This window comes from Ammospiza caudacuta, chromosome 2 (genome assembly GCF_027887145.1).
Source record: "Ammospiza caudacuta isolate bAmmCau1 chromosome 2, bAmmCau1.pri, whole genome shotgun sequence".
Lineage (NCBI taxonomy): Eukaryota > Metazoa > Chordata > Aves > Passeriformes > Passerellidae > Ammospiza > Ammospiza caudacuta.
Window position 1 is genome coordinate 26,280,948 of NC_080594.1, and position 27,679 is coordinate 26,308,626.

Below are 27,679 nucleotides of genomic sequence, written 5' to 3' on the forward strand. Positions count from 1 at the left end.
CCAAAGGACTTAGTGTCACCATTCAGACAGATAGACACCTCACCCACAAAATTAAAAGTGCCTTGAGGAAGAAAGGCCATGAGATTTCATTTATGTTTGCAAAGCAGGATGCTAGCTCCACTTCCAGGATGTGGGAATTGAGGCAGCAGAGCGTAAGCTAGTTGCCAGTGGCAGCGCAGATCCACAGATCCAGTGACTTGCTCTGCCTTGTCCCAATTTAGGAAATCCACACATCATTTCTCCTAGGGACACTTTCCTTTCAAATTCTACCTGAACCAAAATAGAAACAAAAAGCACAAAGGCAATCCCCAAGCAATAGAAGAATGCAAGCTCAAGGCTCAGCCTGGGATCTGTCTGAGGCTTTCAGCTAGTTGCATGATTGAACTGGGACATATCCTCTTCTTTGGGGGCAGATAAGGCTCAGGAAAATATGAGCTAATTAGAGTGCCATTTCAGCAGCTTTCAACAGTTCTTTTCAACTTTAAAATCCAAATCTGTAGTGAAAAAACAACTTTCTAAGGACCCTTCAAAAAGGGTCAGTGGATGTTTAAAATGTGATGTAAGAACACAAATCAAAGCCACATATTAGGCACCAGTTATGATAAGTTTTCAGTCACAAAGCACAAAAGAATCCCAAGCATTACTAAATACAACTGAGGGAATTTAACACTAATCCAAGAAAAAAGAGTGAAAGAAAGGAAGCTCGGGCACACATTTCTTGTCTTCTGGGCAGCATTATATTACTACAAACCTAGTACAGGACATAATAGTTTTCCAATATAGACAGAAATAATTTTCCAATATATTTTAATCAGGTAAAATTACAAAGTACCAAGACTTCATCAGTTACATTAATATCATACGACTTGGTTGCTTTACAACATACAGTATTTGAAAATTGTTCTTCATTAAGAAACAGAAAGTAGCAGGGAAGACATCAGACTGAAAAATATTACCACTGTTTGCAGAATTATGCACTGGGATAAAATAAAACAATTTAATGCAAGTCATTTAATCAATGAGCCCCAGCAGCTGTGCTACTGGGGAGCTTTCAGTCCCAGTGAACTATGAACCACTAGGAATAGGAATGTTACATTCTCTTCCCTAGAAGAGAATTCTCATTCTCATTCCCAGCTCTAGGAATAGGAATGCTACATTCTCTTCCCTTTCTTCTTGACCTGTTTCCTAATTTAACCATTCCTCTGACAAAAGCTCATTAGGCAAGATAGCAAACTGCTTTCAAATCAAGGCAAGAACTAGATTCCTCATCTCAGCCTCCATATGTCGTTTTTTTAAATCCTTCCAATAATTAAAAATAATTCCTCTTGAACATCAGGGGGTTTTTGACAGGAATACAAAAACTGCCATGACTGATCAGATTGATGATCCACCTCATCCAGTAATATACTTCTAAAAGTAACCCGTACTGGGTGCTTAACATATCACTAACTATAAGTAGAAATTTAATTTAATGCTTTTTTCTGACATTTTGAAATGCAATTTTGCTTCATAGTATAATGAAATAATCTGATTCTTTACTGCCAAGTGGTAAGGTCCTATTTCAAAACTCCAGAAAATCACAATCAGGCTTGACTCCAAGCAAAGTCCTTTTTGAACTCTAGAAGATGGAAAAGTGGGATTTAGAGTTGGGCTCCCCTGCAATATATTTCAGTTGAAGTTCTTGCTAATCTTTGTTTCAGACAACATTGGAAAACACTGGGCAGTAAGTAAATAACAAACGTCCTTCTCAAAAAGTGCACTTCTTCCTATCAGTTGGTCAACCTATACCCTGAAGAACAAGGTTTCTCTCTCTTTTCTTCTTTTTCTACTTAGGAATAACACAACTCTAGGCATGTTTACTATGCAGCATAAATAGTAAATTTAGACTCCCCAAAAGTTTGGTCATGGTGATAATCTATAATTATTGGTCTTCCAGCCCCACTGTGTACTGTGTGAAAAAGGATATGCAGTCATTTTTGCACCTGTACTCTGGCACACCAGGGAATGACAGAGGGTCTCCTGAGTGACACACTCTGGGCCAGCAAAGGAGAGGGGGACCTCAAAAGCCCCCCAGGCTAGTGATGAGGAGGAAAAGAAAAGCCAGATGGGAGAGAGAGGAGCATGTGAGAAACGCTGAAAGAATATTGATCATAGTGATAGAGTCCAGGATTTTCCATTATCCCTCATTTCTGTCTAGGACAAACCTAGAGGAGAATATTAAAGGAGAACCTTGAGAAGTTTGAAGGGCAGTTTTACAGAAATTAATGGAGAACTTTGTCAACACTGCAGCACTGGCGAAAACCTTTACAGAAAATATTCATCTGAAAATACTAAAAGTTAAGGAGTGAAAACAAAGATATTACCACGGCCTTACTGGAAAGTACAAGTCAGGATACTGCTAGCACAAGAAAAATTATGCATACGGATATTAAATCTCAGGGGGCCTTGAAACCAAAATGACCAACTATGTGACACAGCTGAGAATGGGAACTGACAGATTCAAAGGGGGGGAAGGTTCAAAGGCTTAATTTCAGCTGCAACTTTCTGAACTTCTATGAACAAGGCAAGACCACACAAGTGAATGGCAGACAGGGCATTATAAGATGCAGAATGATGAAAAGCCATAGGGAAAAAAAGGTATTCTGGAAATTCTTACATGGGAACAGATGGGAAGAGTCACACTCAGCATTCAGATACAAAGGCCCATAGAGAAATTCAAGGCAAAGATCAGAACCAGACTATACAAAGTATCCAGCAATTTGGCTGGGCAGTGGGAGCCATTGGAGAAGAGAATTTGGAGAAGAAAGCAGTATAATGAACAAAAGTCAATATTTGTGCCACAGTTATGCTGAACTCTAACTGACAGCTGTATATCTGCAAAAAAACTCAAAACCCAGAAAAGCTTCATTTTCTTTCTTTGTTCTGTGTTAAGAGAAAGTTTCAAAATAAATACCCAATTTGCTTTTCTCTTTCTTTCACGATGTTCATTACTTTGTACTTCTTTAGCACATCCAATCAGATTTTATTTTTCTTTCAACTTAAGAAGATTACGGTCAATCATTCTGGCTAGTAGAATGTTTCTATGGCTATAATGAATTTCATTTATTTTTGCTTATTTCTTAATAACAAACTAAACATGATATCAAAAACTAAATATGATATCTTATTATATGGATAATAAAATAAATAAATAAATTTAAATAAATATTATAATATGGATAAGTATTATCATATGGATAAATAAAATTATCCATATGATAATACCACTGGATTATAGGAAAGCATTCAGTATTGTAATTCAAACCATTCACAATCTTAGTAACATTTCTTTCCTTTTCTCTGGTTATCCCTGCTGAACACTGTGCATGAGACTTCTCATTAATGGTTACAGCTACAGAGAGGAAGTGGTTAAATTTACTCCTTGGAATGTGCATTAGCCTATAATTACAAACAATAACTTTAATCTACTATTTCACTGTCAAATTAATTCTGGAGGTAAAAATCTTCATGCAATCCCCTACAATCTGGAAAGTTCAACAACTCATTCTCCTAGAACAATAGTAAATACACTGTAAGCTCTGTAATTATTTTCCACTTGGCAAAAGACTATCACATACTCCTATATTCTGTGTCTTGGCTGTCTTCAGATCCAGTATCTTGCCTTTCTCCTTACACTCTGATTTGAAAAGGGTAGTAAAAGAAGAGACTTCGATATATTTACCTTTTGCTTCAAGGTACAGTGAGTTAGATTAGGCATGGTCACATTTTTTTCATTTTTCTAAAATGTTCTCCAAAATTTCTGGTAACTTCAGGTTCCATTACATCACCAAACATCAGGCCAGTGACACACTGCAAAGTATTCCTTAATGATTACATTGAATCTTCTTTCTCCTAAATTAGTAAATATGCACATATTTTGTAAATGTACTTAGAGAAAGCTGTATATCCCTGTCCTACCTATCTCAGGTTAAACAAATTAAACCCATACAGCTTTCATTGGCTAAATCTCTTATTCTTTTGCTCTCTTTTTCTGTTCTTTTTGAAACAAAGAGCCCAGAAATTGGATATGATAAATTAGTTGGATTTTCATTAAGCAGAACTAGTGGGTACATAGTGAACACAGGTTGTGCCTGTTTCATCTCTATACCAACAATTTGTCAAACTTTTCACTGATACTCTGCCAGTTCTTCTTTATTTTATATCTTTGCATTTATTATCCCTTCTCCACAGTAATGTTATGCAGTTTATACTCAGTTTCATCATCTTTGCATCACATAATTTCTGTAATTCATCATGAATGTTCTGATGTTCTGTTCACAGAAATGTTCTGTTCACATCCTTCAAAATTTCAGTAGGCACTTGACATCATGTGTGAACATTGCAAGCATGCTCTAACCTCACCCATCCAAGCCATCAATGACAATATTGACAAGAACTGGCCCCAGGATGCCTGATAAGACTTCATTTGTAAAGCTCTTTTAATTTGACATGCTCATGTCCAGTCCTACATTCAGGGAGACATTTAAAGCTATGCGGATGCCTAGGTTGTAAAGATCTAAACAAACTATTTACTCCACTAAAGGAAAATTCTGGTTTCCTGACAGCAAAGAACTTTAACAAAGGCACTGATAACCAAGTGAATTTGGCTATCTTACACTGTTTTACCTTCCTTTAGAAAAAGCATACTTGGAGAATTCAGAGATCAATATACAATATTTTCCTTCACAAAAGACATGTTGGTAAACGTCCATCAACCACTGAGTGATTTCAATGAAATTATACACTCCTGATAAATCAGTTTCCTTGGTATGAAAAGAAGTTTCACTATCCTGGTCCACTCTTCTAATTGACTTTTCTCTAACCCTTTACAAGTGAAAATCCCAAAATGCAGTAGTAAACACTCATTTCTAATGTCTCTTTTTTTTTACAATAATACCATCGTCCCTGCACAGAGATGATTTCCAGTAACATGAACATCACCACTATAAGTCTACTGAACACAGTAGCAAATACAATTTTTTCCACTTGGAGGATACTTATGAGCTCCAGCAAGGATTGGCTGTGCCATTTGATCTGTTTGGTACTCAGAAGTGTATCTCCTCCTCTTCCATCCCATCTCAAACTGTCAGAAAGGATTTCCAAATTCAGTTCACCTCCTCCCCTACCAAAATCTATTTAAATGTAAAATATATTTTTCATACATCAAAAAAATAGATGTCACTTTCCCAGTAGTCATTGAAATCAAAAATCAGTCTAAGCTGGGAAACCAATGCCAAGGTGCTAAAACTTTAGGCAGAAGTAAAACAAGAAACACTATGGGCTTGGTTCAAAACCAAACATCCCTGGCAGGGAATATCCATCACTACAACTACAGCAAAGAATTAACAACACAGATGGAAGCGTATGGATGACTGATTTCATGAAAGCTAAATCTTTTTTATTCTAAAAAACGGTGATGAAGTGGCAAAGTAGGTTGTTTTCACTTTAACTACTTTTTTCTAGCTTCTCTAAAGAGAAAAAAACCCAATCAACCAAAAAAAACCCAGCACCACTAGACACCACCAAATGTTTCAACATCCTACATAGTATATATATTCGAGGAAAACACAAGAAACAAACTGCATTTCATTTGACATAAAATACCTCTCCTCCCTGGGCAAGTCCGTCTGCAAAAGAATGCCTGCAGCTGAAAGCAGTGTTTTACTAGTTAGTCCTCACATTACTGCAGCACTAAGATTGCCATGTTGCATGTGGGAATACCCTGAGGTCACATCTCAAACCATCCACTCTGAAGTATCTGCAAAGACTTTTGTTCGTTCCACAATTTTTTTTTTTTTGCTTCCAGATTCTATCTACAAATAATTCCTTCCACTTGGCACTCAGTCTTGTAGACAAAATCCAAAGAAAGGTTCTACCTGTAATGGGGTAAAGTCCACAGCATCTGCACTTCACCTTTCTATTATCTGCACACTTATCACAGACAGAAGATGTACTTTCAGAAAACTTACGAGAAAATTGCACTCCTCATTTTTTCTCAAGCCAGTTTTCTGAAAACTCTATTCTAATTCTAGGTCTCCTGAAAATAAAAATACTTAATTCCTCAGACTTATGCCTAAAAAGGTAAAAAAAAGCCAACAATTTCCAGAGTTTTTATATCTAATGAATACAAATTGCCTTGAGAAAAACCTATGAAATAGATAAGTAGTGCTAAGAGTGATAATAGATTTGTATCTCTACTATACCATCCTCTTTTTCTTTTCCAGCTTATTCAGTTTCCTAACTACACACATGTAAGTACACTTGGCATTATACAGAGGTGAACTGAACATTTTCATAGTGATGCTTTCTCTCTTTCAAAAAGCAACAAGTCTATTGTGTGTCAGGACAGTCCTTCAGTTGTCTGCAGTCAGATAATCCACTACAATGGCAGATTTCCACGCTCTACACTCCTCACTCTCTCTTGTACAGTAAATTCACCTGAGATTCTACATAAGTAAACCTTGTTTCTGTACTTGTCTGAGACTGAACTACCATCCTTGGTATTCTTTTTGTCACATTTAGATTTGTCTTTGGAGCTACAAACTATTCTCTCACTTGGAACTTTTCTGCCTTCGCATAAAGACGGAAATATGGTTCTTATGATTTCCTGTCATGCAACATTTTGTTAATGAATATGAAGTTCCAGAACTTTCTAAAGCTGTCCACTAGCTACTAAGTTAATATAGAAGGGGTCTAAGTTTTATCATCCACTTAGAACAGATCTAAAACCACATTCCCACACAGTATCTTTTTCACTTGGCAAGAAGGTATTCCCGCTCCTTCTATTTTCTACGAGATTTGAATTTTCTTTCGTTGAAGAATACTGTGGAAGACAGCACTGTACCTTTTTTAATTAAGAGGAAAAAGGATTTAATTTAGCTGATACATTAGAAAAAAATCTCAAGCTTAACACATACAAGGAGAGCAAACCTGTCTGGGTAGTCAGTCTCATGACTAGGACCTCTGAAAACCATAGAGGCTTCCTTTCCTCTAGGCAGCCTTTTCAGTTTGCATATTACACACTTCTGACCTCAGTCTTTATAGCCTGATCATCTCTATTTTAAAATTTTTCGCCTGCTAATTTTCCAAGGAAGAACTAAAGGCCACATCAAAGAAACTTTAAACCTGTCACGAAATACCAAAGTCTACTTCCTACAGCAAACATGACTAAACTGTTACACATAAAAATACTAAAAGTTAATCCCACCCAGTGATCTATAGGGTGCTATTTCTGCTCACAAAACAGTGGAATCATAACTGTCCTAAGGGCACTACACTGATGTTTACCCATCATGGTGAATTTACAAGTTTGGCTTCTGAGCACTAGTGCCAATACCTCCAAATCTACTAACAGGAGGGGAATTACAAAAAAAGAATGTTTATGTGATTGCAACTATGATCTTGTGTCTCAAGTATCAGAAGCACAAGAAGCAGGAGGATTACAAGACACAGAACAACACTAAAAACTTCAAATTGTTAAATGACTTAACCATACAATCATAGAGCTGTGCTTACTAGTTACCAACCTACTTGACTAAAAACTGGTCTCAGGAGAAGAGGAGGAAACTGAAAGACACTGAGAAGTTAACAGATTCTAGAGGGGATAAACCCCTCATGTCTAACTGATGCAGCCCTGGTCAGAACAAATTTGCCTGGAGTAGCATCGGTTTGCTTCTGCATTCTTCTAGCTCTCAGTGAAGAAGAATTGGACTGCTCTGCAAAGCCTCTTCAGAGCTAAAATACAACCATCTCACTGCTGCCAGCCAGGGAAGTTCTCCATCTCCACTGGGAGCAGCCACCAGGGAGCTCCCTAAGGCTGTCTACTCCAGAATCCTCTGGGCTACACTGCCTTCCATGGCCTACCCCTTTCTGATCCTCCATAGATGTTACGCTGACACCAAACTGACACAATAGCTATGGCCCTACTTCTTTAAGAGATGTGCAGGGCACACACTCCTAGAGGGCCAGTGATGCCAGCATTATGAGCACTCTTGACAGCTGAGGTTAAAACTTCACCTTACTCCCCCAAGACCGTTGACCAGGCCAGGGTTCCTCTGCAGCCTGGCAGACATGCTGACACTCCTGCTTACAGGAATTCTCAGGTGCCTGGGCACTGCACAGGTCCTGCTGTGGTTGGCTGGGCTGTGCTGCTGTGGCTGCCTAGGACCAGACATTTCTGTATGTCCATCAGGAGAGAGGCAGCAAGGCCAGAGATAAAACCAACACTAACTTTCCTCTACTTCATCACTGGATAGAAACCACCTGTAACTATCAAAGTCATTTCATAAGAGAGTATTGTGCCCAAGAATTAACCAGCATGAACTAGAGATTACATCCTGAAAAGCACCCTAGTTTACAGCTGCCATTAAAGCAAATCATCTTCTAGGACAGAAAACCAGAAGATTTTTCCTTCTAAGAATCAGTTATGCAACACACTCTGGAGGAAAAACAAACACTGGGGAAAAAGGCCAGAAAGCAAAATTCAAATCATTAATTCAGCCAAATGTCTCTACAGAAATAAAGACTAGATCTCCATATAAACTGAAGTACATAAGTGAAACTTCATGTAATTGTAAATATGTAATGAGTAGCTTATATTCATGGTAATTAGATAGCCAAGTTCAAAGCCTCAGCAGTGCATAGGAAATTGCAAAAAGGTTTATTTTTAGATATCAATACTGAAAATTTGTAAAGCACAAATCAAAACTCCAACACAGAAGATGCTCCGATGCTTTGACCCACGTGATTTTCTTTCCATGCCTCTGGCTTTGCCAAACCACCTTTTCCCCCTGAAGGCCACACAGGATTTCCTCTCCAGCTGCTGTGTTTCCACTTACCCGACTGTGTGTGCAGCTTTTGCTTTACCTATTAAACTGTCCTTATCTTAACCCATGAGTTTCCTCACTTATACTCCTCCAATTCTCTCCTGATCCCAGAGAAGTGAGCGGGTGGGTGTGTGAGGCTTGGCGGCCAGCTGTGGTTAAACCACAACAGTGTCAGAACAGTCTACTGACTTAGAGAAGTCAATTCTCATCTCTTTGTTTTTGAGGGTAGTAATTACAGCTGTATGGAGGGAGAATGCTCACACAATGCTTTTTGTCTTTCAAATTTCAGTTGCTTTTTGGCAGCTGTCGTCTGACTTTCCAGCCTTCTGTGGTGTGAGAAAAGGGACTATATAGGGTACATTAAGATCAGCACTCACACTACAAAGCTGGATGTGCACACACATTTTTTGTTTACATACATTCATACCTCCTCTCCTCACCACCCTCAGCCTCCTACAGGCACTCACACACCCAGAGGGATGTGCAAATAGGGTCACAATTTGTCTTCTGGCAACTCAGAAAAATTCAGAGAAGTTCCAGAAGAAAAAAGGAACAGACATCACACTGAAATCTACAGAGATGAGTAAGATTAAAAATAGGAAGAGAAAACCTGAGTCTGAACTTTATATGTAATCAAAATTTTATCTTAAGTCTAAAAAAAAAAAACAGTCCATGCCATCCACTTTGCTATTTTTACAGTCAAATGAAGGACTCTAACAATCCTGCCACAGAAAAGTTTGTCCTCTGCAAACACATAGCTGGGTAAAATCATAGTCCCAGCTGCTGTCCATATTTCTGTAAAAGGAACATCGCTGTGTCTTTGCTGCACGGCAGACTTATCAGCAGCAAATACCATGCAAGGCTTGGAAGAGATAACAGGCACATTACCAGTACCAGCTACAAAACTCCTTCTTGTGAAAGCCTTTTTTAATTTCAGCAAGCTCTCTAGACTTCCCACCTGAGGTGAGAAAGGCCTGGAAACTGCTCCAGCCACTTCTGCTCTTTCCATTTAAGCTATCCACAAAGAAGTGATTAGAATGTTGCAGTGTGCTCTGCATCTTACTAAGAAAAAACTCTATGCTCTCACATGGCGATATTTATTCTGCATTCAAAATACTGTTTCAGTGCGTGAGTCAAAATATTTTACTGCACTCACTGCTCCTACACATGCTCCTGGATCTAAGTACAGGACACACAAGCGAGGTTATTTTTGCATGGTAACAGCAGAGCATAAAACATTCCCAATACTCATATGGCAAACTTCCAGGGCATTCTCCAGCACAGAAAGCATCACAGAATCCACCAAATGCTTTAGGTCTTTGGCTCACTTTCACAAACAAGCCTTTCCTACTTTCCGTCCCAAGTGCATTCAGTAGAAAGAGATTCGTATCAGCACAAATCTCCCTTTGTGAGTCATTTGGATCTGATGTGCTACTGCCTGAGCAGAGGGCCCTGGATCATGGTCAGGTGTCCTGCTTTCACTCTCTTGGGAGGATGCTAACCTCCAGCAGGTGACCGTGCTGGGCAGACGGGAGCAAGGACATGGGAAGCTGTCACAATAAGATATGTCACACCTCACATAGGTTTTAATCTTTTTCACCTTTACCTTCTTATTCTGAAGTGAACAGGTATCTGCATGGAAAGCACATGACCCACTCACTCTTCATGGAAATTAACTGCAGAAATACTAAATGAAAGACAATGCATCTGCAAGCTTTTGCATGTGAAATATACCCTTTGCTCACACAGTCTCATTCTCCCAAAAAGAGGGCAGAGGAATGGTCATGGATACAACAGACACATACTGCTTTCTCCTCTGCTATCTGCATTGCTTACCTTCATTAACAGCATGAGGCTTAATAATGCAACAAGTACAGTTTGTGAATTTGGCACTGCTGACTGGTCCACGACCTCCACTGGAGGGAAAGAACAGCTCCAGCTCCTGAAAACAATTGTAATTAAACACATTTTAGATTGATCTAGCTGCACACATCAGCTTTTATCACGAGTAACAACATCTGAAGTATCCATAATCACAGAAGATAAACCTTTAGTGCATATTTTTTTCCTACGAATACTTTTCCCCTGAAGCATTATCTCAAATGTATCTTTTCCTCTCTGGCATCACTGCTACAATCACAAAAACAGGGCTGGAGTACTTCTTGCAATGTCTTCCTTTCAGTTCTGCAATGCAATCTGTTCATACTCGGAGCACTCAAAATGCTGATGCAACAATAATTTGGTAGAGGTGTTCCCAGCTTTACTGATACTCTCTCTCTTTCCTCAGTATCTTTCCAAATCCACTCCCTTACACACATACTTTATTTTTCCTTTTTTTCAAATCATCTTTTCCACTACATAAGCAAAAATACAACTATTATCCATTTCTCAGTATGTTTTCTTTCCATATACAAAACTGACCTCCTTCCAAATTGTTTACATTTTCTTCCTTTCATCTTAAACAACTAAACTTTGTCTAAAATTGCTGAGTCACTTCTCATGCCTTATTGGCCCTATAATTTTTTTAAATTATATTAATTCTATTAATTAGTTCAGTCTTACTGAATTGAAGCTGATGAACCCAATGGCTTTTCTTTCTCAGATAAATCAAAGAAACCTTTTTGTCTTCAATTTCTTTCTTCCCACCATCACTATTTAGGCATCAGATACCTTGTGTCTCAGACCATACTGGGGTGAACTTGGCAGTCAGGTTTCTTTCCTCAGCAGTATTTTTTCACTATTCACTGCCAGCTTCATACTTTTTCCATACCATTTATTCACATATGTTACACAATCTGCCAATCAACAAATGTGCAAAACACAGGTTCCATTTCATACCTATCGGTCAAATTCAGTAAGAGAAATGATACATTTCTATTTAAGAGAAAATGTTTCATCCAAGAAATACTACTACCAAATGTATTTGATTTTTTCCTGTATAACAGTAGCAATGCTAAAGGCCATTTCCTGGAACTGTCTCCCTTAATTTACTAGCTCAACTTAAATGGAATAGACTCACATTTAGCTCATGGCACTTCAACCATTTCTGTAATCCCTTCTTGAAGAATTACACAATTCAAACTTGCCGTGCTTTGGATCTTGGGCAGTAGATCCTGGACAATGTATCTTTCAACAGATGGAAGAAGTGTCTTTGTATTTCTGCTGGCAAATAATCCACGTTTTAAGTGGGTGCACCTGAGACAACAGGGTTCATTCCTTACATTCTTCTACTGATAAAATGCTGCATGATTCAAGGAACTTGTCCCACTCTATTAATTGCTATTTACTCTAAAATAAGCAGCCAGAAAAAGGCAGTAAAATACATCTAATAGTTAACACTTAGTTTTATCCACTAAAATTCATAAAAGGAAATTAACTCAATAATGCTAAAGGACTTGCATAATGAAAGCCCAAACTATAATCTTGTTGAGCCTTAAAAAAAAAAAAAATCATTTTCCTTACCCTTTATTCCTGATCTAAAGAAATTACAAAATTTGGCCTACAGAGAGACAGCAGCTTAGAATGTATCAGAGACATACTTTCACTTGTCATTTTGCCATCAAAAGAACAATGCAGCTTTCCACCCTAAGGGTTCATCTTACAGTACATTCATTAAATGTGGTTGAGACTTCAGTTTTCTGTCAGGAAAGTTGATTTAGGTCCCTTTATCTTATATTTCCTTCTTTTCAGCAAATCTTCTGCAGGCACAGCCAACTAGTTTCCATAGCAACTGCTATACAGCCATATAATACTAGGCCTACTAAATTAATAAAGGCACAGGGGCACTAAATTCAGAATGTTGTTTGATTTATTAAAGAGACGTATCATTAACACCACAAAGATGCACACACCTGCAGATGTTCAGCAAAATAATCTCAGTGTCATAAAAATGCTGCAGATGACTGGGGCCTTCAGACATAATTTCAAAAATAATGAAATGCAGCAAGAATAACAAACTAAAACCTAAGCACATACTTATGCTTCTAACCAAGAATTTATGCTAATAGATACTCCTTCCTACACTCTCAGTTCAGAAGCTGGCGCAGTTGTCATGGTAGTACACAGGAAAAAAGAGAAACTTTCACCCTTATATATGAAGACATCTAACTATTTAACCAGAGGTCTCTCTCCAGTTGTGCTACTGCAGCTGTTCTAAGTTAAACAGGGAAGACTAGGATCAAAGAAGCAACAATTGGTATCTTTTCCCAGCTAAAGTGGTTTACAGCTGAGACACCAAGCGACACAACAATCAACCATGAGATAAACATTATTCTTGCTATCATTTATTAGCATATCTATCCCACAACAACGCACACAAAAGTCACCTTAATTCTACAGAAATAGTAATATCTATTACCCAGTCCCAGGGCTTTTTCTTAGCACTGAGAAAAGAAACATGGCCAACAAAGCAAAATGGAACCAAACTCCTCAAAGCCATGTCCACTCTCAAAGCACAAAGCACTACAAAGTGGTCTGGTTTTTAATTTTTCATTCTGAACAATAACAGCAAAGTAGGCTGCAAGCAGAGCACTAGTGAGAACTGTGAAGGAGAACAGATGTGTGAAACACAAAAGCGCACAAAAAGATTTAATCATTTAATCCCTTTCTTTTTATGACCAACATTGGTAGACTATAGGTAGATTACACAGACTATGCAATACATCACTGTTTGTGATGTACAGGAGACAATAAAAATGACCAGGCATGCTCTCCTGATCAAAGCACCCAAGATTCACCTTTGTGATAAACAAGATTTCTCTTTTCAGACAGTTTATTTTTCCATGCTAAAAAGAAGCACACCAAGAATATGTAAACTAGTTCTGAACTCAAGTGTAGAAACAAAATGACAAAATCTTAATCTAGTTGTTAGCAGATAAAAGTAAAAATAAACCTCAGTCAAGAAAGTCAAAAACTTACTTTAGCAGCTGAAGCAACTGAATCCGGGCCATAAGCTGCATCTCTGAGGCCACAATGTCCAAAGCTCTCCGTGATGCTGTCCAGTGTATCACTCTCAGTCATTGTAGGGTTTGCTGGCCCCACTATTGCTCTCCACTTACTCACAGCATCATCTCCTAAGAGCTCCATAGCAAGGATGGGGCCACTCATTATTATCTGGAGAAGCTCACTGCAAAAGGGAAACAGTACATGGTGATTCACGCTACAAATTAAAACCAACAAAAACATGACCCAGTGGAGATGCTCAGAACTCAAACTGACAAGATCTGGAGCAACGATCTAACTTTGAAGTTGACTCTACTTTGGGGAACAGGTCAGATTAGGTTATGTGCAGACATTCCCTTATTATAGTTGTAGAAAAAAAACAACATGTAGCTAACCCAAACTCACTCAAGCTACTCTGTAGAGTCTTAGATTTCAAAAGAATTTTTAAAGGATCAGTACTGATGTCCTGGTAACAGTGAAGGAGAGACCCTGGTAACCACTTGACTAACAGGAATGATTCCTAAGCTTTCCTCTTCTGCACAGCAACATTTCAAGGCTCTCATACATCATCTGGATGTGTACCCCACTGACAGAACATCAGCACTGCCTTCAAGCTGAATTCTCCACTGCCCCACAGATGTCTGCCATGGATTTTGCCCAGCCAGCGTCCAAAGTGGGAGAGAAGGGAAGGAGTTGAAAATTAGCATGGGATAAGGGACTTACTCAAAAAGTGAGCTATTACATCTTGGCATAACTTAAGTGATTTTAATGGGATGAGTCCAAATAAGGAGAAGCTGCTGTCAGGAGCAGCCTGCCTCCTGTCTTGACCATCTCACAATAGAAAACAACCATCCAAAATTGGTAACCCAAACATTCCATTTAAAAACTAAACAAAACACCAATAACTATAATTGAGTATCTTCACAAAACATGCATACCAATAAGCCTGTCTTTTCACTGTTTAGTCTGAACAGAACCAACGAAGGAGAACATTGGCCCTGAGTTTTGTACTATTTTGTTTAAAAGAAGAGCTTTACACAATTATGACTGTAGATGTGCATGCTTCTCCAACTACCTTCTTCCTAATGACCCCTGGTCAAGAAGAGAAGAGAAATCCTAGTAGTTTTTCGAAAAAGAAACAATGTTAAAACTACTAAAAATTACATAAAGAAACAACACACTAAAAAATGATTGGATATCAGGTTCTGTTGGTCAGAGTCTGCTTGTTTAGGACATTTAAACAGTACACATACATACATCCAAGAAAAAAGCAATTTCTACAACACTATTTACTGTGCAGATTAATCCTTGAATTTTTTAAAAAATTTCTTTAATATGAAAGCCATTATTTTCCAAACAATAGAACTGCTATTTTTCCTTACTATTCACTAGACTTACATTTAATAGTGAACTTGCAAATGAAAGCTGAATTTAAAGACAAGATACAACATCAAATATAAATGAGTTGTGTATTTCACACTTCACTGCCTTGAAGTTTCTTGTTTCTATTTGATTTGGAATGCTCTAGAGCTTTTTTATTTCTAATTTAGAGAAAAATCCTATACAGAAGATGTAGCCAATAGGACTGTAGGATGGGAGACAGGCACATCACAGAGGACAAAGGCTACAGTTCCTCAGACAATTACCATTAGTATAGATAGACATCTGTGAAATAAGACTTCAGGCAAAATTCTTGATTATTTATCAACATATTCAAGCAGGCTTACTCAGCAAAGAAAAGGCAATTCCAAATAATGCATTCTCTGACCTCCAACAGGGTCAGACATAGCCTGGGGCCATGTCTCTCTGAAGGGCTTGAGTTTGGACCCACAACAAATCAGCTGCTGTTGCTGGAGAGCATCTGGCAATGCTAGTTCTCAAGCACTTTGTGTCAGTACTGAAACCAAGTCTTTCAACCACATCAGTGCAAACACATGCACCAATATGGCTGAAAAACACAGGGCACCTTCTCCCTAGAAGAGGCAGAATGCAAAGTGGAGAGGAAGGAAAAGACAGTTGCTGGCACTTTCAGGAAAAGCAGAAATTATTCAATCTCTGGGTCATAAGCATCCATCTGGTCAGTTATGGAAAGACTAAGGTTTCTCACATCAGGTGGAGCAGTCTAACATCATGCAAGTTTGACATTTGTCCAAGGGTAGCAGTTCAGTAAAAACTACCCTATGAACTATCCTTTCAGTTACTTATTATTTCAGATACTTGTTACCAAATCAATTCTTACAACTAAGTGTTCCCCCTAATTCTCATCTGCAAGCTTCACCCTGATCCTGAAGATAGCCCTTCTCTTGGCTTTGAAGTTTTGCCCTGCTAGGAGCATTTTCACTTCTGAGGGACAAAAGACATTCCCCTGATACCACTGGGTTGTAAAAAGTGTGAGTTAAAACCATAAATAGCTGAAATAAGGATCTCTCCCTGGAGGAAGAAGAAAAGGTGCATGCTTTGCAAAGGGTCCACTCAACTAAGACAAGCTCTGATTCTCCCAAGGTCCCATGGCATCAAAAATGGTAAATTAATTTTGTGCGTTCAATAAATAAGCTTAATACATGTCAAGCTGAAATTGATATACCTACTGATAAAAGGGTTTTGCTCGATAATCAGCATAGAAATCAGCTGCTTCTTTTCTGAAAAAGTAAAAAGACAGAGATACAGCTATAGATATATATACACATACATACATACATACATAAAACCCCCCTGAAAACCACAATTATCATTCATTCAAATACCATCCATAAACATGTTTCTACAGGCAATGTCTTCCTAAGCTGGTCACCTTGTTGGGTGTTCATGTCCAATAACAGAAACTACATTTAAATTTCATATTTTGTGTAGCTACCAGTACAGCTGACTACTCCTCATGCTCCTGCTCTAAGAAGGAATTACTAAAGCCCATTTCATGGTCATTGATGGTCCCCACATTCTCAGGCTGAGAAATAAATGCAGCAGAGTCACCTTCTTGCAAGCCATTTACTGTTATGTTGCTTTCATCATTCATCAGTTTGAGGGGGCATACTGCTAAATGAAGTCTAGTTTTAAAGCATAAACAATTTATCTGCTCCACTGGAACACTTCTTTATCAGGGCTAGTCTTTAATTAAACTGGTGCATAACAAAATACTGCATAACCTGATTTCCATTCAGTGTCCTCAAATCTTACAAGTTGAATAGGCAGCACAATAGCCTCCATATTAAAACTGGATTTCCTCCACACTTTCACGCTTCAAAACTCAATTTGGCCTTGCAGTCTCCTCAGGAAACACAGCAGTGACTACACACTCCTTTCTTCCAAAGCAATGGGATTTCTGCAGTGAGGGGTTATTGGAATGTTGGGAGACACAAAACAGATGACGGACTTTGGCCTGGTTAACATAAGAGATTTGAGAATAGGATGCCTTGGCAAAAGCAAACAGAACTTTGAAAATTAGACCTAGATTGTAAGAAGAATAAATCAAGCGGGTTTACCAGAAAAAGAAAATCCCATAAACTCTGCAAGCAAGACATGTTATTATATGCATAAGTTGTGTGTGATTTCAACCTAATCATTTTAGTACACATTACTAGTCTCCCTGAAATAGTATATAAGTGTTTGTATCCCACAATAAAATCGGATTCTGATCACTGAGTCAGTCTCCCCATCTCCCTCCGTCACCAACAAGGATCTCCTCACACAGCCAGGCAAATAAAGGCTACCAGGCATACCCAGTGTGTCTGCAGCACAGCTGTTACTCAGCCTTTCCTCAGGAGCTGGAAGTAAAAAGATGTCCTTTTCAGACAGGGTGGCGGCCCTTCCCAAGCTCTGCATTCCCACAGCCACGGTCCTACCTGCACTGGGCTCAGCAACCCAACTACAAGGTTTTGGGGACCACTACAGTGCAGAGCTACCATCCATCCACCAATGGACACACAGTTTTGTGGCTTTTGACCTCACCAGCCCCTGCCACCAGCCAACCTATTCTCTTCTACTCTCTTCCCTGTCTTTTTCTCCAGCTGCTTCTCACGTTTTACTCTTGCTTACTGAACTGCCTTTTCTGCATGGCAACAGCTAGAAAAATCCATGGAGTTTTTCAGCTCTAAACCTGCTATTCTGCAGCTTCAGAAATCCTGTTGAGAACACAGGCTCAGTATTGGCTTGCTTCAAATTCTGGTGTGTGCCACTTTTTGAAGCTGGAATTTGTAGAGAAGGACAAGCTCCTCAAGAGGACTGACAAGTGAAAGAAAGAAAAATTGCTGACCTCTACTCTGGGTACAGAGTTCATAATAAAGCAGTGCTGTAGGGTGAGATTCCAAATTGGAAAGTTGTTTTTACCTGCAGCACAGTCTTCTAAATTTTTCTGGTCTTCATGAGTTTGCTCATTTTCAGCACCTCTCTTTACTGACAGAAATTGCCTGCATATTTTTCAAATAACAGATTCCAAGTATGAAGAAAGGCATAGTTCTGTCATCTGAAATTGAACTTTTGATGCCTCTCTCCCATTTGCAGTCCAGACTTAAACCAAATATTGCCAGAGGAAAGAAATAACATCAAGAAGAACATAAGAAGAATTTAATTTTCTTAACATTTATCCATGTTTGAACAGTCACATTTTTCTCCAGCTTTTTTATCAAAATGACCTGAGTAATTCCTGGTTTGTTGCTTTTAGTTCAGTATAAGTATGAGCCATTCAAAATCCAAAATATTTTTATCAACCATACAGTATATTTACTTTCCTTCCTTTTTAAACAAAGGCAGAAGCTTGATGTAAAAATTATGCTAGACACCAGAACTCTTGCTATCTCATGCTTCAATCCTACACTGGGCAAAACGTTTGCCTACAATTCATTATTTCACAAGAAAACATTCTTCTGAAATTAATTCACCAAAGAATTTTGGAGAGGAAATATGAAAAGGGCATGTGAAGAGATTAAGTATCAACATTTCTGATTGCAAAGAAGTATTTGAGAGGTCTGTTTCTGAAACAAACTGAGCTCTACTATTCAGTTAACAATTCCCACTGAAATAAATATCAAAGTGTAGTTGTGTTGTATAACGTAGTTCCTTTTAAATTTCATTATTAGTTCTCTGTTTTCAAATAATGGAAAACAGTGTTCACCTATGTATAACAGACTGAACTGACACAGGATTAAAGGAAGAGTCTGAAGAAGCAAGTGCCTGCCCACACTTCCATATCTTCACTACCACTTCTACAGAAGGCATGAATCTGCTTAACAGTGATTGACAGACAACTGTTGTTAATAATCCCTTTAAAGAAAGCAGTAGATGATGATGATGATGATGATGATGATGATTTGAACAAGCAAGCCTGCAGAAATATAAGGGTAGAAGACTTTGGCAAAGCCATAGTTCTATCATTTTAAAATGGCACACTCCCAAGAAATTGAGTAGATGGTATGCAGAGAAACCACAAAATACTCAAGACACTATTTAAACACATTCAGTATCACAGCCCATTCTTGTGCTTATTAATAATTAATTTCAATTATACAAGACAACCAGAAATTTTTATTTTGCAGTAGGCAGTAAAAGTTCAAGTCTCCATTTCTTCCCTTCAGTGTGAGTCAACTCTAAAGCACGTGACTTGGCTCAACAGTTTAACTTCTCAGAGAGACACTCAAACAAAGCATCACCCAAAACAACACTTCAGGATCAAATCTCTCATGTGGCAGGAGAGAGGAAGCAAAAAAAAAGCTAGTTTGAAAGAACATTATGAATTGCAAAGGAACATTAGAAACATGTTTGAACTTGTGAATTGGAGTTGTTGGGTGGAGGATCTGGAATCACTACAATCAGATATTGCAGCAGGTGTATGCAGAGGAGGAAGTCTTTTAGTGATTTTATCAGTATCTCAGAAAGCCAAAAAGGTTCTGAAGTGAAGGAAAAATTGTTGCTGACCTCTCACATAAACAATAAGAATACATGAAAATGGTATTATGTAAGATAGATAGCTTTTCTTTCAAAAAACATGTTGCATACGAATAGGTTTGGCAAAACAGCAATGGAAAAATAATGCAGTAACTTTGGGAAAGTCTTCTGAGGTAAATTAATTATGTTCCTTTTTCCTCTGAAGCATGCCTTCCTTTAAAATCTTGGGGCTCATTAAGAAGTGGAGAACACTGAAGGTTGAGGTATTAGGAAGATGCATGAGTAAAACCTGTCCACCCCTGCACCATCAGAAGATCACTTGCTTTGTCTAGGACTTCCAGCAAAAAATCTGAGAGCAAAAATTAAGACAACAGATTTACTGAGAGCAAGCAAACCAAATACTTTAAAGACAACATTATTACAATGAACAATACCGCCTGTATGAGGAAGCCTGGAGGTGAGGACACACAGACATGTCAGCAGAAAACACTGCTGGATTGCTAAAGCTATAGCAGCCACCTTGGGTTCATACAGACACGATGTATTTCATCACCCATACACATTTGCACAGCACTTTTTGACACTTAGTTTAAATCTCTAAATACTTTCAGAAATCTGCAGAACTGTGAAACTGATGAGTTTCATGAGTTACCTCTTTTACTCACTGGAATGGATCTGACAGATGGGACAACACAGAATAGCTTTAGAGAATATTATTAATTGCAAAAATATTTAGGTACAATAGAGCTAACCTTAAGAATTCCATACCTTGAAAGCAGCATCATTTTGGCCTTAGTTATTGTCAATCCGGCATTAATAATGATATCAAATAATTGTCCCATCTTACGCATTCCATCAGGTTTAATCAAAGCCAGTGTTCTGGGGAGGAAAAAAAATATATTAGAGAGATACAGCCAACACAACTTCCCTTAGAGCATTTGGTGTGCATGTTTGGGTCATATCCAGACAAAAAAACAGCACATCAAAGAGAAATTTTGTCACTGCCACATATTCACTGTCCCAGTGTCTCATCAATTTCCATGCTGTTCTTGAATGCCTGTGCAACACATTATTCTGATAAGAACAAGGTTTGCACATTTTAATTTCCTTGGCTTTCTAACCCAAGTTAGTTCACAATGTTCCACCAGCAGTTATTATTTACCAACTTCTCCCTTTGCTCTCAGAGCACACGATTTGACCACTTCTTCCTTAGATAACTGGTATCTCAACAGCTCCTCAATCTGGGTCAGAACACAATTGAATTGTTAATCTCTTCCCTCTGCTTGCTCAACTCCCTTTTCCCTAATGTTAATCATACACATAAAATTGAAGTTGTTAAAATTCCTGTTAAAAAATGTTAGTCAAACATGTGCCTCTTCCATAAAACTCAAAGTTTGAGTTTGATTGTTTATTAATACTTTTAAAATACTTGAAGACCTCTGTGAGAAGAAGAAGATCCTTTTGTGCTTGGTACAGTACAAAAAATTCATAGTATAGAATGTTCATGCCAAATAGATGACACTGTTAATAGACATAATAAAAGGATGGAAGAGGAGGTATTTAATCTCTTATACTGACTGACAGCTATATTCTGTATTCTAAGGGACATCAATCCAAAAATCTCTACACTCTCCCCCACATCTTTGTTTCCAAGTGCATCCTGTCTTCTAGGTAATTATCTTTTTACACTGTACATCCTCAGGGCCAGAACTATTTTAGTGAGCTTTGCACAGCACCAAGAACACCATCAGCACTAAATGTATTATTAATCAAAAATAACAAGCACAAAAAGAAGGTCTGTAAAATTGCATTTTCTGTTTGCATTCATCTTGTGGTGAGTCAGCTTCAAATGTGCTCAGCTTACAAACCAACAGATTTATTCAACCCTGCATCTCAGAAACGCCACATCTCTGACAATCCTAGGGAGCAGTTTCCATCTTGTATACTGTTTCCAATAAAGAAGGCTCTCTAAGATGGAATTTTTTATTGCAGTACTTCCTTGAATGAAACACAAACAATTGCAAATTTCTTATTTTATATACCAGCATAGCATGGAAAGTAGCCCTTAGGTTAGCAGCAATATATTCCAGCCAGGGCAAATATGCTGAGATTATAGGAGATGGATGAACTTCCAGTACATTTGCTCTGAACCTTAAGTGACCCCAGATCGACAGACGCTTTGGCAAGAGACAGACTATTTCACAGCAAATGTAGAGCAAGGGAGGTGTTAGGACCAGGAAATGTAACCAGGAAAATTTGAACATATGCGACATTTTATCTGCAACTAAGGGAGAGGTGTAGATGACCTTCAGAGCTCAGAAACAAACAGATTTCCTCAAGCACCACAAAGCTCCCATACACAGAGCATCTCAGGCTCAGACCCATGGGGAAGTATGATACAAAAGGACTGATGGACTAAGGCTGCAGCCAGAAACTGCATGGAAGCAGTCAACTAACACTGCACTTCAGTCCAGGCTGCGCAGGCTACAGTTGGTTTAACCCCATTTCAGAGAAGGAAAGGTGGACCTCTAAGGAAAAGCTGACCTCTCACCAACACTGGACACAGTTTGCCAGCATACTCCATGCAGCCTTAGAGCCTGTTTCCCTCTTTCCCAAGGATTTCACAGCTCCACCTCATTTTGTGATATTATATATCGTATCACATGGTGTACCACGTGAATCGAGGCCCATGAGGAGAAGCAGCTGCATGTTTGATCAATGAGAACCACACAATGCACGACCTGCATGCTGGCACAAGAGGTTCTCTACACTCTCATTTCCCACAAACAATAAGGATCAAACCTCTGGAATGGGATCCCCAGCACCATGTGCATTTCCTCAAGGAACACTTTTTTGAATTTATGCTATTACACAGGTTGTCTGAGACAGACTGGTAATGCCAGAAATAAATTCTAATTTCAAGGGTTTTCAGTAATAGTGTAATTCCTATAAATTTGCAACAAAATATTGCATTATGAAGCAATTTACCTAGAAGAGGTAATGCAAACTGCAATGAGCAGCCCTTGTAATATCTTTTGTCTGACACTGATATTTAAATTTTAGCATTTCAGTGTGAGCTTTTCAGAAGCAAGCAGGATACAAAAAGCAGATGCTAAGGACTGGTTTTGAGATTGGATTTTGGTTCATGTGCCCTATTTTTAGTTTTAATTAGGAATACATTTCATGGGGTTTGCATGATGCAGTCTGCAGTGTGCAGTCTGTGGATTTGAAAACTGCTTAGCGTTGAGGAGCCAAGGAGAAAGAAGGAAAATCAAGCTCACATTGCTTACATTTTCAGAGGGACTGTGTGACAGTACCACAACGAGTACTGAAACAACAGCAAATGAGAACTGATCAAAGGAACAATGCACAAAGCATGCTATGACTATGCTTTTGAGACCTACTTACTTCTAATAATAGCACTGCTGCACGTACAGTAGCTTATGTCTTGAAGGGGAAGAAATGCTGATTGTGTCAACAACTAAAAGCATAAGAATAACATATCCCATTCAAAACAGAACACAAGTATTTCTGGATGACACACAAGTTTTCTAACATCATTTTCAATACCAGTGATACTGACTCCAAGTAATGCCTACTCAGGCAGGACACACTGGTCAGACAAATGTTTACCTCAGGTTACAACCACCCAGGATCACAAGGCTACAGAAAGAGAAAGCCCTGTCCCATGCCAGTGATTCCTTATGTGGCACACTGTAAGTAAGCACATGCTGACCTAACCATTTTAGTCACTGTTTCTTATGATACACTGGGAGGGGAACAGAAATGCAGAACACTTAAATACAACAATATTGAAAAACTGACCCAAGACTTAAGAAAAGTAGAGACAGAAAATGAAATAAAACCGTCTTAATAATTCTAGCTTAATTCTAGAAAGTGCCTGTGTAATCTAGCCTTCTTCTGCACATCTGTTTTGTATCTCATATACCTAGGGTCCCATTCACTTGTTTTGCTGACAAAAGTAAAGGTCCCTAACTCAAAACATTCAAGAGTTTTTAGATATTCACTCCACAGTCTCCCTCAAAAGTCTCTGCTGAGCCTGTCTTAGGACACATTGAGTGACCAAAGAATGCATTTCCAAAGTCAAACTGATCTGCCAGTAGTCTTGTACAGCACAACAGCAAAAAAAAAAAAAAAAAAAATCTGCTTCATACAGCAACATTCAAATTATTAATATAATTCCAATTGCAGATTATTCTGGGAATTATCATGCACGGCATCTTGTTACATCTAATAACTGCTGTAAAACCTGCTAGGAACAGGCTAAAAAGACAAATAACTCACAGGCAACTCTTTTGCCCAAGGAAACTCTTTTAATATGACCCTGTTTACTCAGTGAAAGCTTCTGTGAAGAAACTGAATTTTGAGGATCCTTTGCCTGAGTAAGGTACCTTTCACTATGTTCCTTTGGGCTATTCTGAATATGTAACACCACTTGAATATCTATGTTATCTTTCAGCCAACATTCTTAAAATGTTTTCCAAACAGCTGACATGTCATAAATGCCTTTTCCTCCTTTTGTAGAGCAGTACAAAAATTTGCCTCCTCCTAAGACCAACACAATTAAAATGTTGCCATGTAGACTGCAACATCTCCTACTAAAGAAAACATCATTTTATCATTAGTTGCCTTTTCCTGGTGCAACTGCAGGAGCACTGCAAGAGCCCCAGGCATTATGTTAGTTTAGGCAGAGCAGGAAAATACACAACTTTACACTGATATAAAGACTTACCAAATCTTTACAATCTACCCAAAGCTGCACTGAGGAACAGAAAGAGTAGCCACATGTACAGAATCCATACCCTTGTGTTCTCTACCTCCTTTGCTGCTCTTTCACCATGCCCAACCCCAGCTTAGAGAAGTACCAGAGCTCCTGAAAAAATATTATGGCATGTATTTTCACAGCGATTTTTTTTTGTGCAGTTAAGACAAAGATGTGTGTTAAAACATGCAGTTCTTCCTCTGTCTGGTTATGTACAACTCTCCAAAAAGAGTTTAAAACAAGTCCATTTACTAGGAGGGAGCAAGAGAGCAAGTGATTAAGGCTCACTGAATACCATACCTAAGAAAATATTCTGTGTTCTTTTCAAAGAGGCTGGAGGAAATTATAAAAGATTACTAATTTGCGAATTCAGAGATTACCCGCACTGCCATTAAACCAGATCTAAATTGCTTAAAATTAACCTTAGCGTTCTCATATTCTTAGTCCTCATATGAGCTCTCAAATGGCATCTTAAAATCTTTTCCAAAGCAAGTCTTTAAATCAAAAATATATTATAAATCTTATCTTCATCCATGATAAACAAACTTCATCTTAACAAACAAAAACAAACTTCATCTTAACAAACAAACTTGTAATTTTTACTGATATTCTCACACTGTACTTTCTGTCCTCATGCATACAGAGCTTAAGAGAAGCTGAAAAAAATTCTCAGAAAAAATCTCCACAGTGAGGAAAAACAACAGAGAATGGGAGCAGTCCTCTAGTACCCTCATTTATCACTTCTAAGAGAGAGTAGATCAGATTGGTGAGGCACTAGGCTTCTGCACAGCTCCCAGAGAGACAGCTGCAACTTTCATGAGGTCCAGGCCTTTCAAGCCCAGCACACATCAGTTACCACATCAATTCTGCCCCAGGAGAATCCACAAATCACAAGAATCCTACTGGTGCCTGCCCTGGCTGAGTAACAAAGCTGAACAGGACTCATTTTCCTCCTCCCTCTCTTCTCTCCCAAGATACCTAGAGAAGCCAGCAGCTGACACCATAGAGAAGCTGGCCTTGCAAGGTACCACTTTGCTTCTATGCAGCCATCAGAAAATCAGATCCCTTCAAACTGCACACAAACATGCAGTTCTCCTCTTCTGCCCACATGAGTAGAGAAACCTCATTTCTAGCAAACATCTACTTCAAAACCCCAAGCACAAGATTCCAAGATCTCCCTTCTCACCTCTCTTTGCGGCTCCCAAGCTTGCGAGATGTGTACAGATTGCCATAGTCCACTATGGTGAGGTGCCGGGAGAACACCGTGACTTTGCTGCCCACATAGAGATCCTCAAGGTGCAAGCTCTCGTACTTGGTGCGCCTCAGGAACGTGCGACGGTTCTTCACATCATGCTGCAGCAAAAACAAGATTAAAATCTTCCTAAGCAAGAGATTTAGTTGTGGGCAAACAACTTAATCTTTACTCTACTGTCAGAAATTTCCTTAGTACTATGGGATTGAATCTGATCACTTAATCAATTTAATTCCAAGTCCTTTGAACTTAAAAGTGTACCAAGAAAGCTTAGAAGACTAAACAACAATTACAAATTTATTGCATTTAAATAGTCTCAGGCTAAGAGCTCTCTTTGAAATTTTTTTGGTTTGTAATTTGCTTGTTCTAATTCAGGCTGTGATAAAAGGTTCAGGTGCCTGGCGAATGCCTCTGTCCAGCCTCACTGAGAGTTCCCCCAGCACATCCATACTGTTTCACAGCCCAGTGGCTCGCACCAGAATGAGCAGGATACACACACTGGCAGACCTCCTCTTCAGGGCATCATTCCAGTGATATTATGCTCGATTTGACTGCGTAAGACTCGGTATTAGGGATGGAGAGATGATTGCAACACTTGGCTGAGATGTTCTTACTGCCTAGAGCTGCAAGCTCAAAAGCCTGTCAGGATAATTCAGCTTTATGTATTATCACTCCAAGCAAGAAGCCAGACATTATTGTGTACTTTTCTGGGTGGGCTGGCAAAGCACAGAAGTCAACCTGCTGAACAGTTTCTTCACTGCAAGTAGATATTACAGATGCCTTCCAATTCCTGGGGAAGCGGAAGCCTGTCAAAGGAAGAGCTTTGTCCTCCTCAGGCCAAACTTCCCCTTGTGTCTCAACCTGCAGCTGCTGTCCTCCACTGCAATGGAGCATCCACTAGAATAGCATTAAAAGAAGGAACATCATTCCCACAAATTTGGGAGGGGAAAAAAATTTAAAAGTAAAACTTCATGTTCTGAAAATTGTGAATACAGTCCTGTTAGAAGGCTAGAAGAATTGTAATTCTTTTCAGGATAGCCAAAATTTTGCAGATTAAAGAATTGCAAATTATTTTGATACTGGCTTCTGCTGAGGCATGATTGTAAGGAAGAATCCTTTCCTCCTGATATGTCCTTAGCCCGTCATACATGCCCCTACTATGTGTTTACTATTCAAGTGCAGTAGGGAATGAAATGAGAACATGGTAAAAAAAAAAAATCAAAGAAACCAACTTGAATTTGGCTACTTGTTTCACCAGGACTTTGCCAAGAAGCCTATTAGCCTGTCTCAACCATAAGCAAATTTGTTAATATCTTCACCAAAAATCTGAGTATTTCCTTGGTTATTTCACTAATGGTTGCTAGAAAGGCACCCCGAGGTGCTTTTCTCTTCTCAAAAAGAAAAGGGGATCTACCTGTGTTAAAGGATTCCTCTTTAGAGTGGACTTTTGAATAATGTTTAAAAGATCTTTCTATAAACTAAATTATTCCACTCCTGCCCATGTACATGTAGAAGTAAATTACCCAAAACAAAACAGTTCTCTGATAAGAATCTGTCCTTTTGAAAGATTTCTTCTCTCTTTTCAAGAAATCTTTTTTAGGAAGAAACATTATTAAGGCTTTAAGAATTCCCCACGAGAGTTGTTATCTATGGAAGACTTGGAGAATGGGGCCTCTCTGTCAAGAGATGCAGTTTGACTGAGAGAACTGCTTGCTGTCCTTTGACAAAAATCTATGCTGTCTTCTTACAGCTGCAAAGCAAGCTAGAAACTTCTCTCATTATTCACAATGGCATTCTACTTCACAAACAAGACAGGAAGGACAGAAAGAAAAGTTAAGCTCAGGACTTCATACGACACAAGCCTTCAAGAGCGCTGCTCCACCTGCAGAAGAGGTGTGTGACAAGGGAGAGCTGTTGTCAGGGATGGAGAGGAAGGTGATGAAACATCCTCCTCATATGTGG

General features: G+C 38.7%; 1 protein-coding gene across 1 annotated transcript in view; it reads right to left on the minus strand.

Moving 5' to 3' along the window:
* The window catches only part of NME7 (NME/NM23 family member 7), an 88,719-nt gene that overhangs the window by 42,316 nt on the left and 18,724 nt on the right, over window positions 1-27,679 (minus strand). The window contains exons 3-7 of the mRNA XM_058822702.1: window positions 25,652-25,818; window positions 20,451-20,561; window positions 16,394-16,444; window positions 13,782-13,989; window positions 10,701-10,806 (exon numbers count right to left, since the gene is read on the minus strand). Coding sequence (XP_058678685.1) covers window positions 10,701-10,806; window positions 13,782-13,989; window positions 16,394-16,444; window positions 20,451-20,561; window positions 25,652-25,818 — 643 coding nt within the window. The remainder of the gene's footprint in view (window positions 1-10,700; window positions 10,807-13,781; window positions 13,990-16,393; window positions 16,445-20,450; window positions 20,562-25,651; window positions 25,819-27,679) is intronic.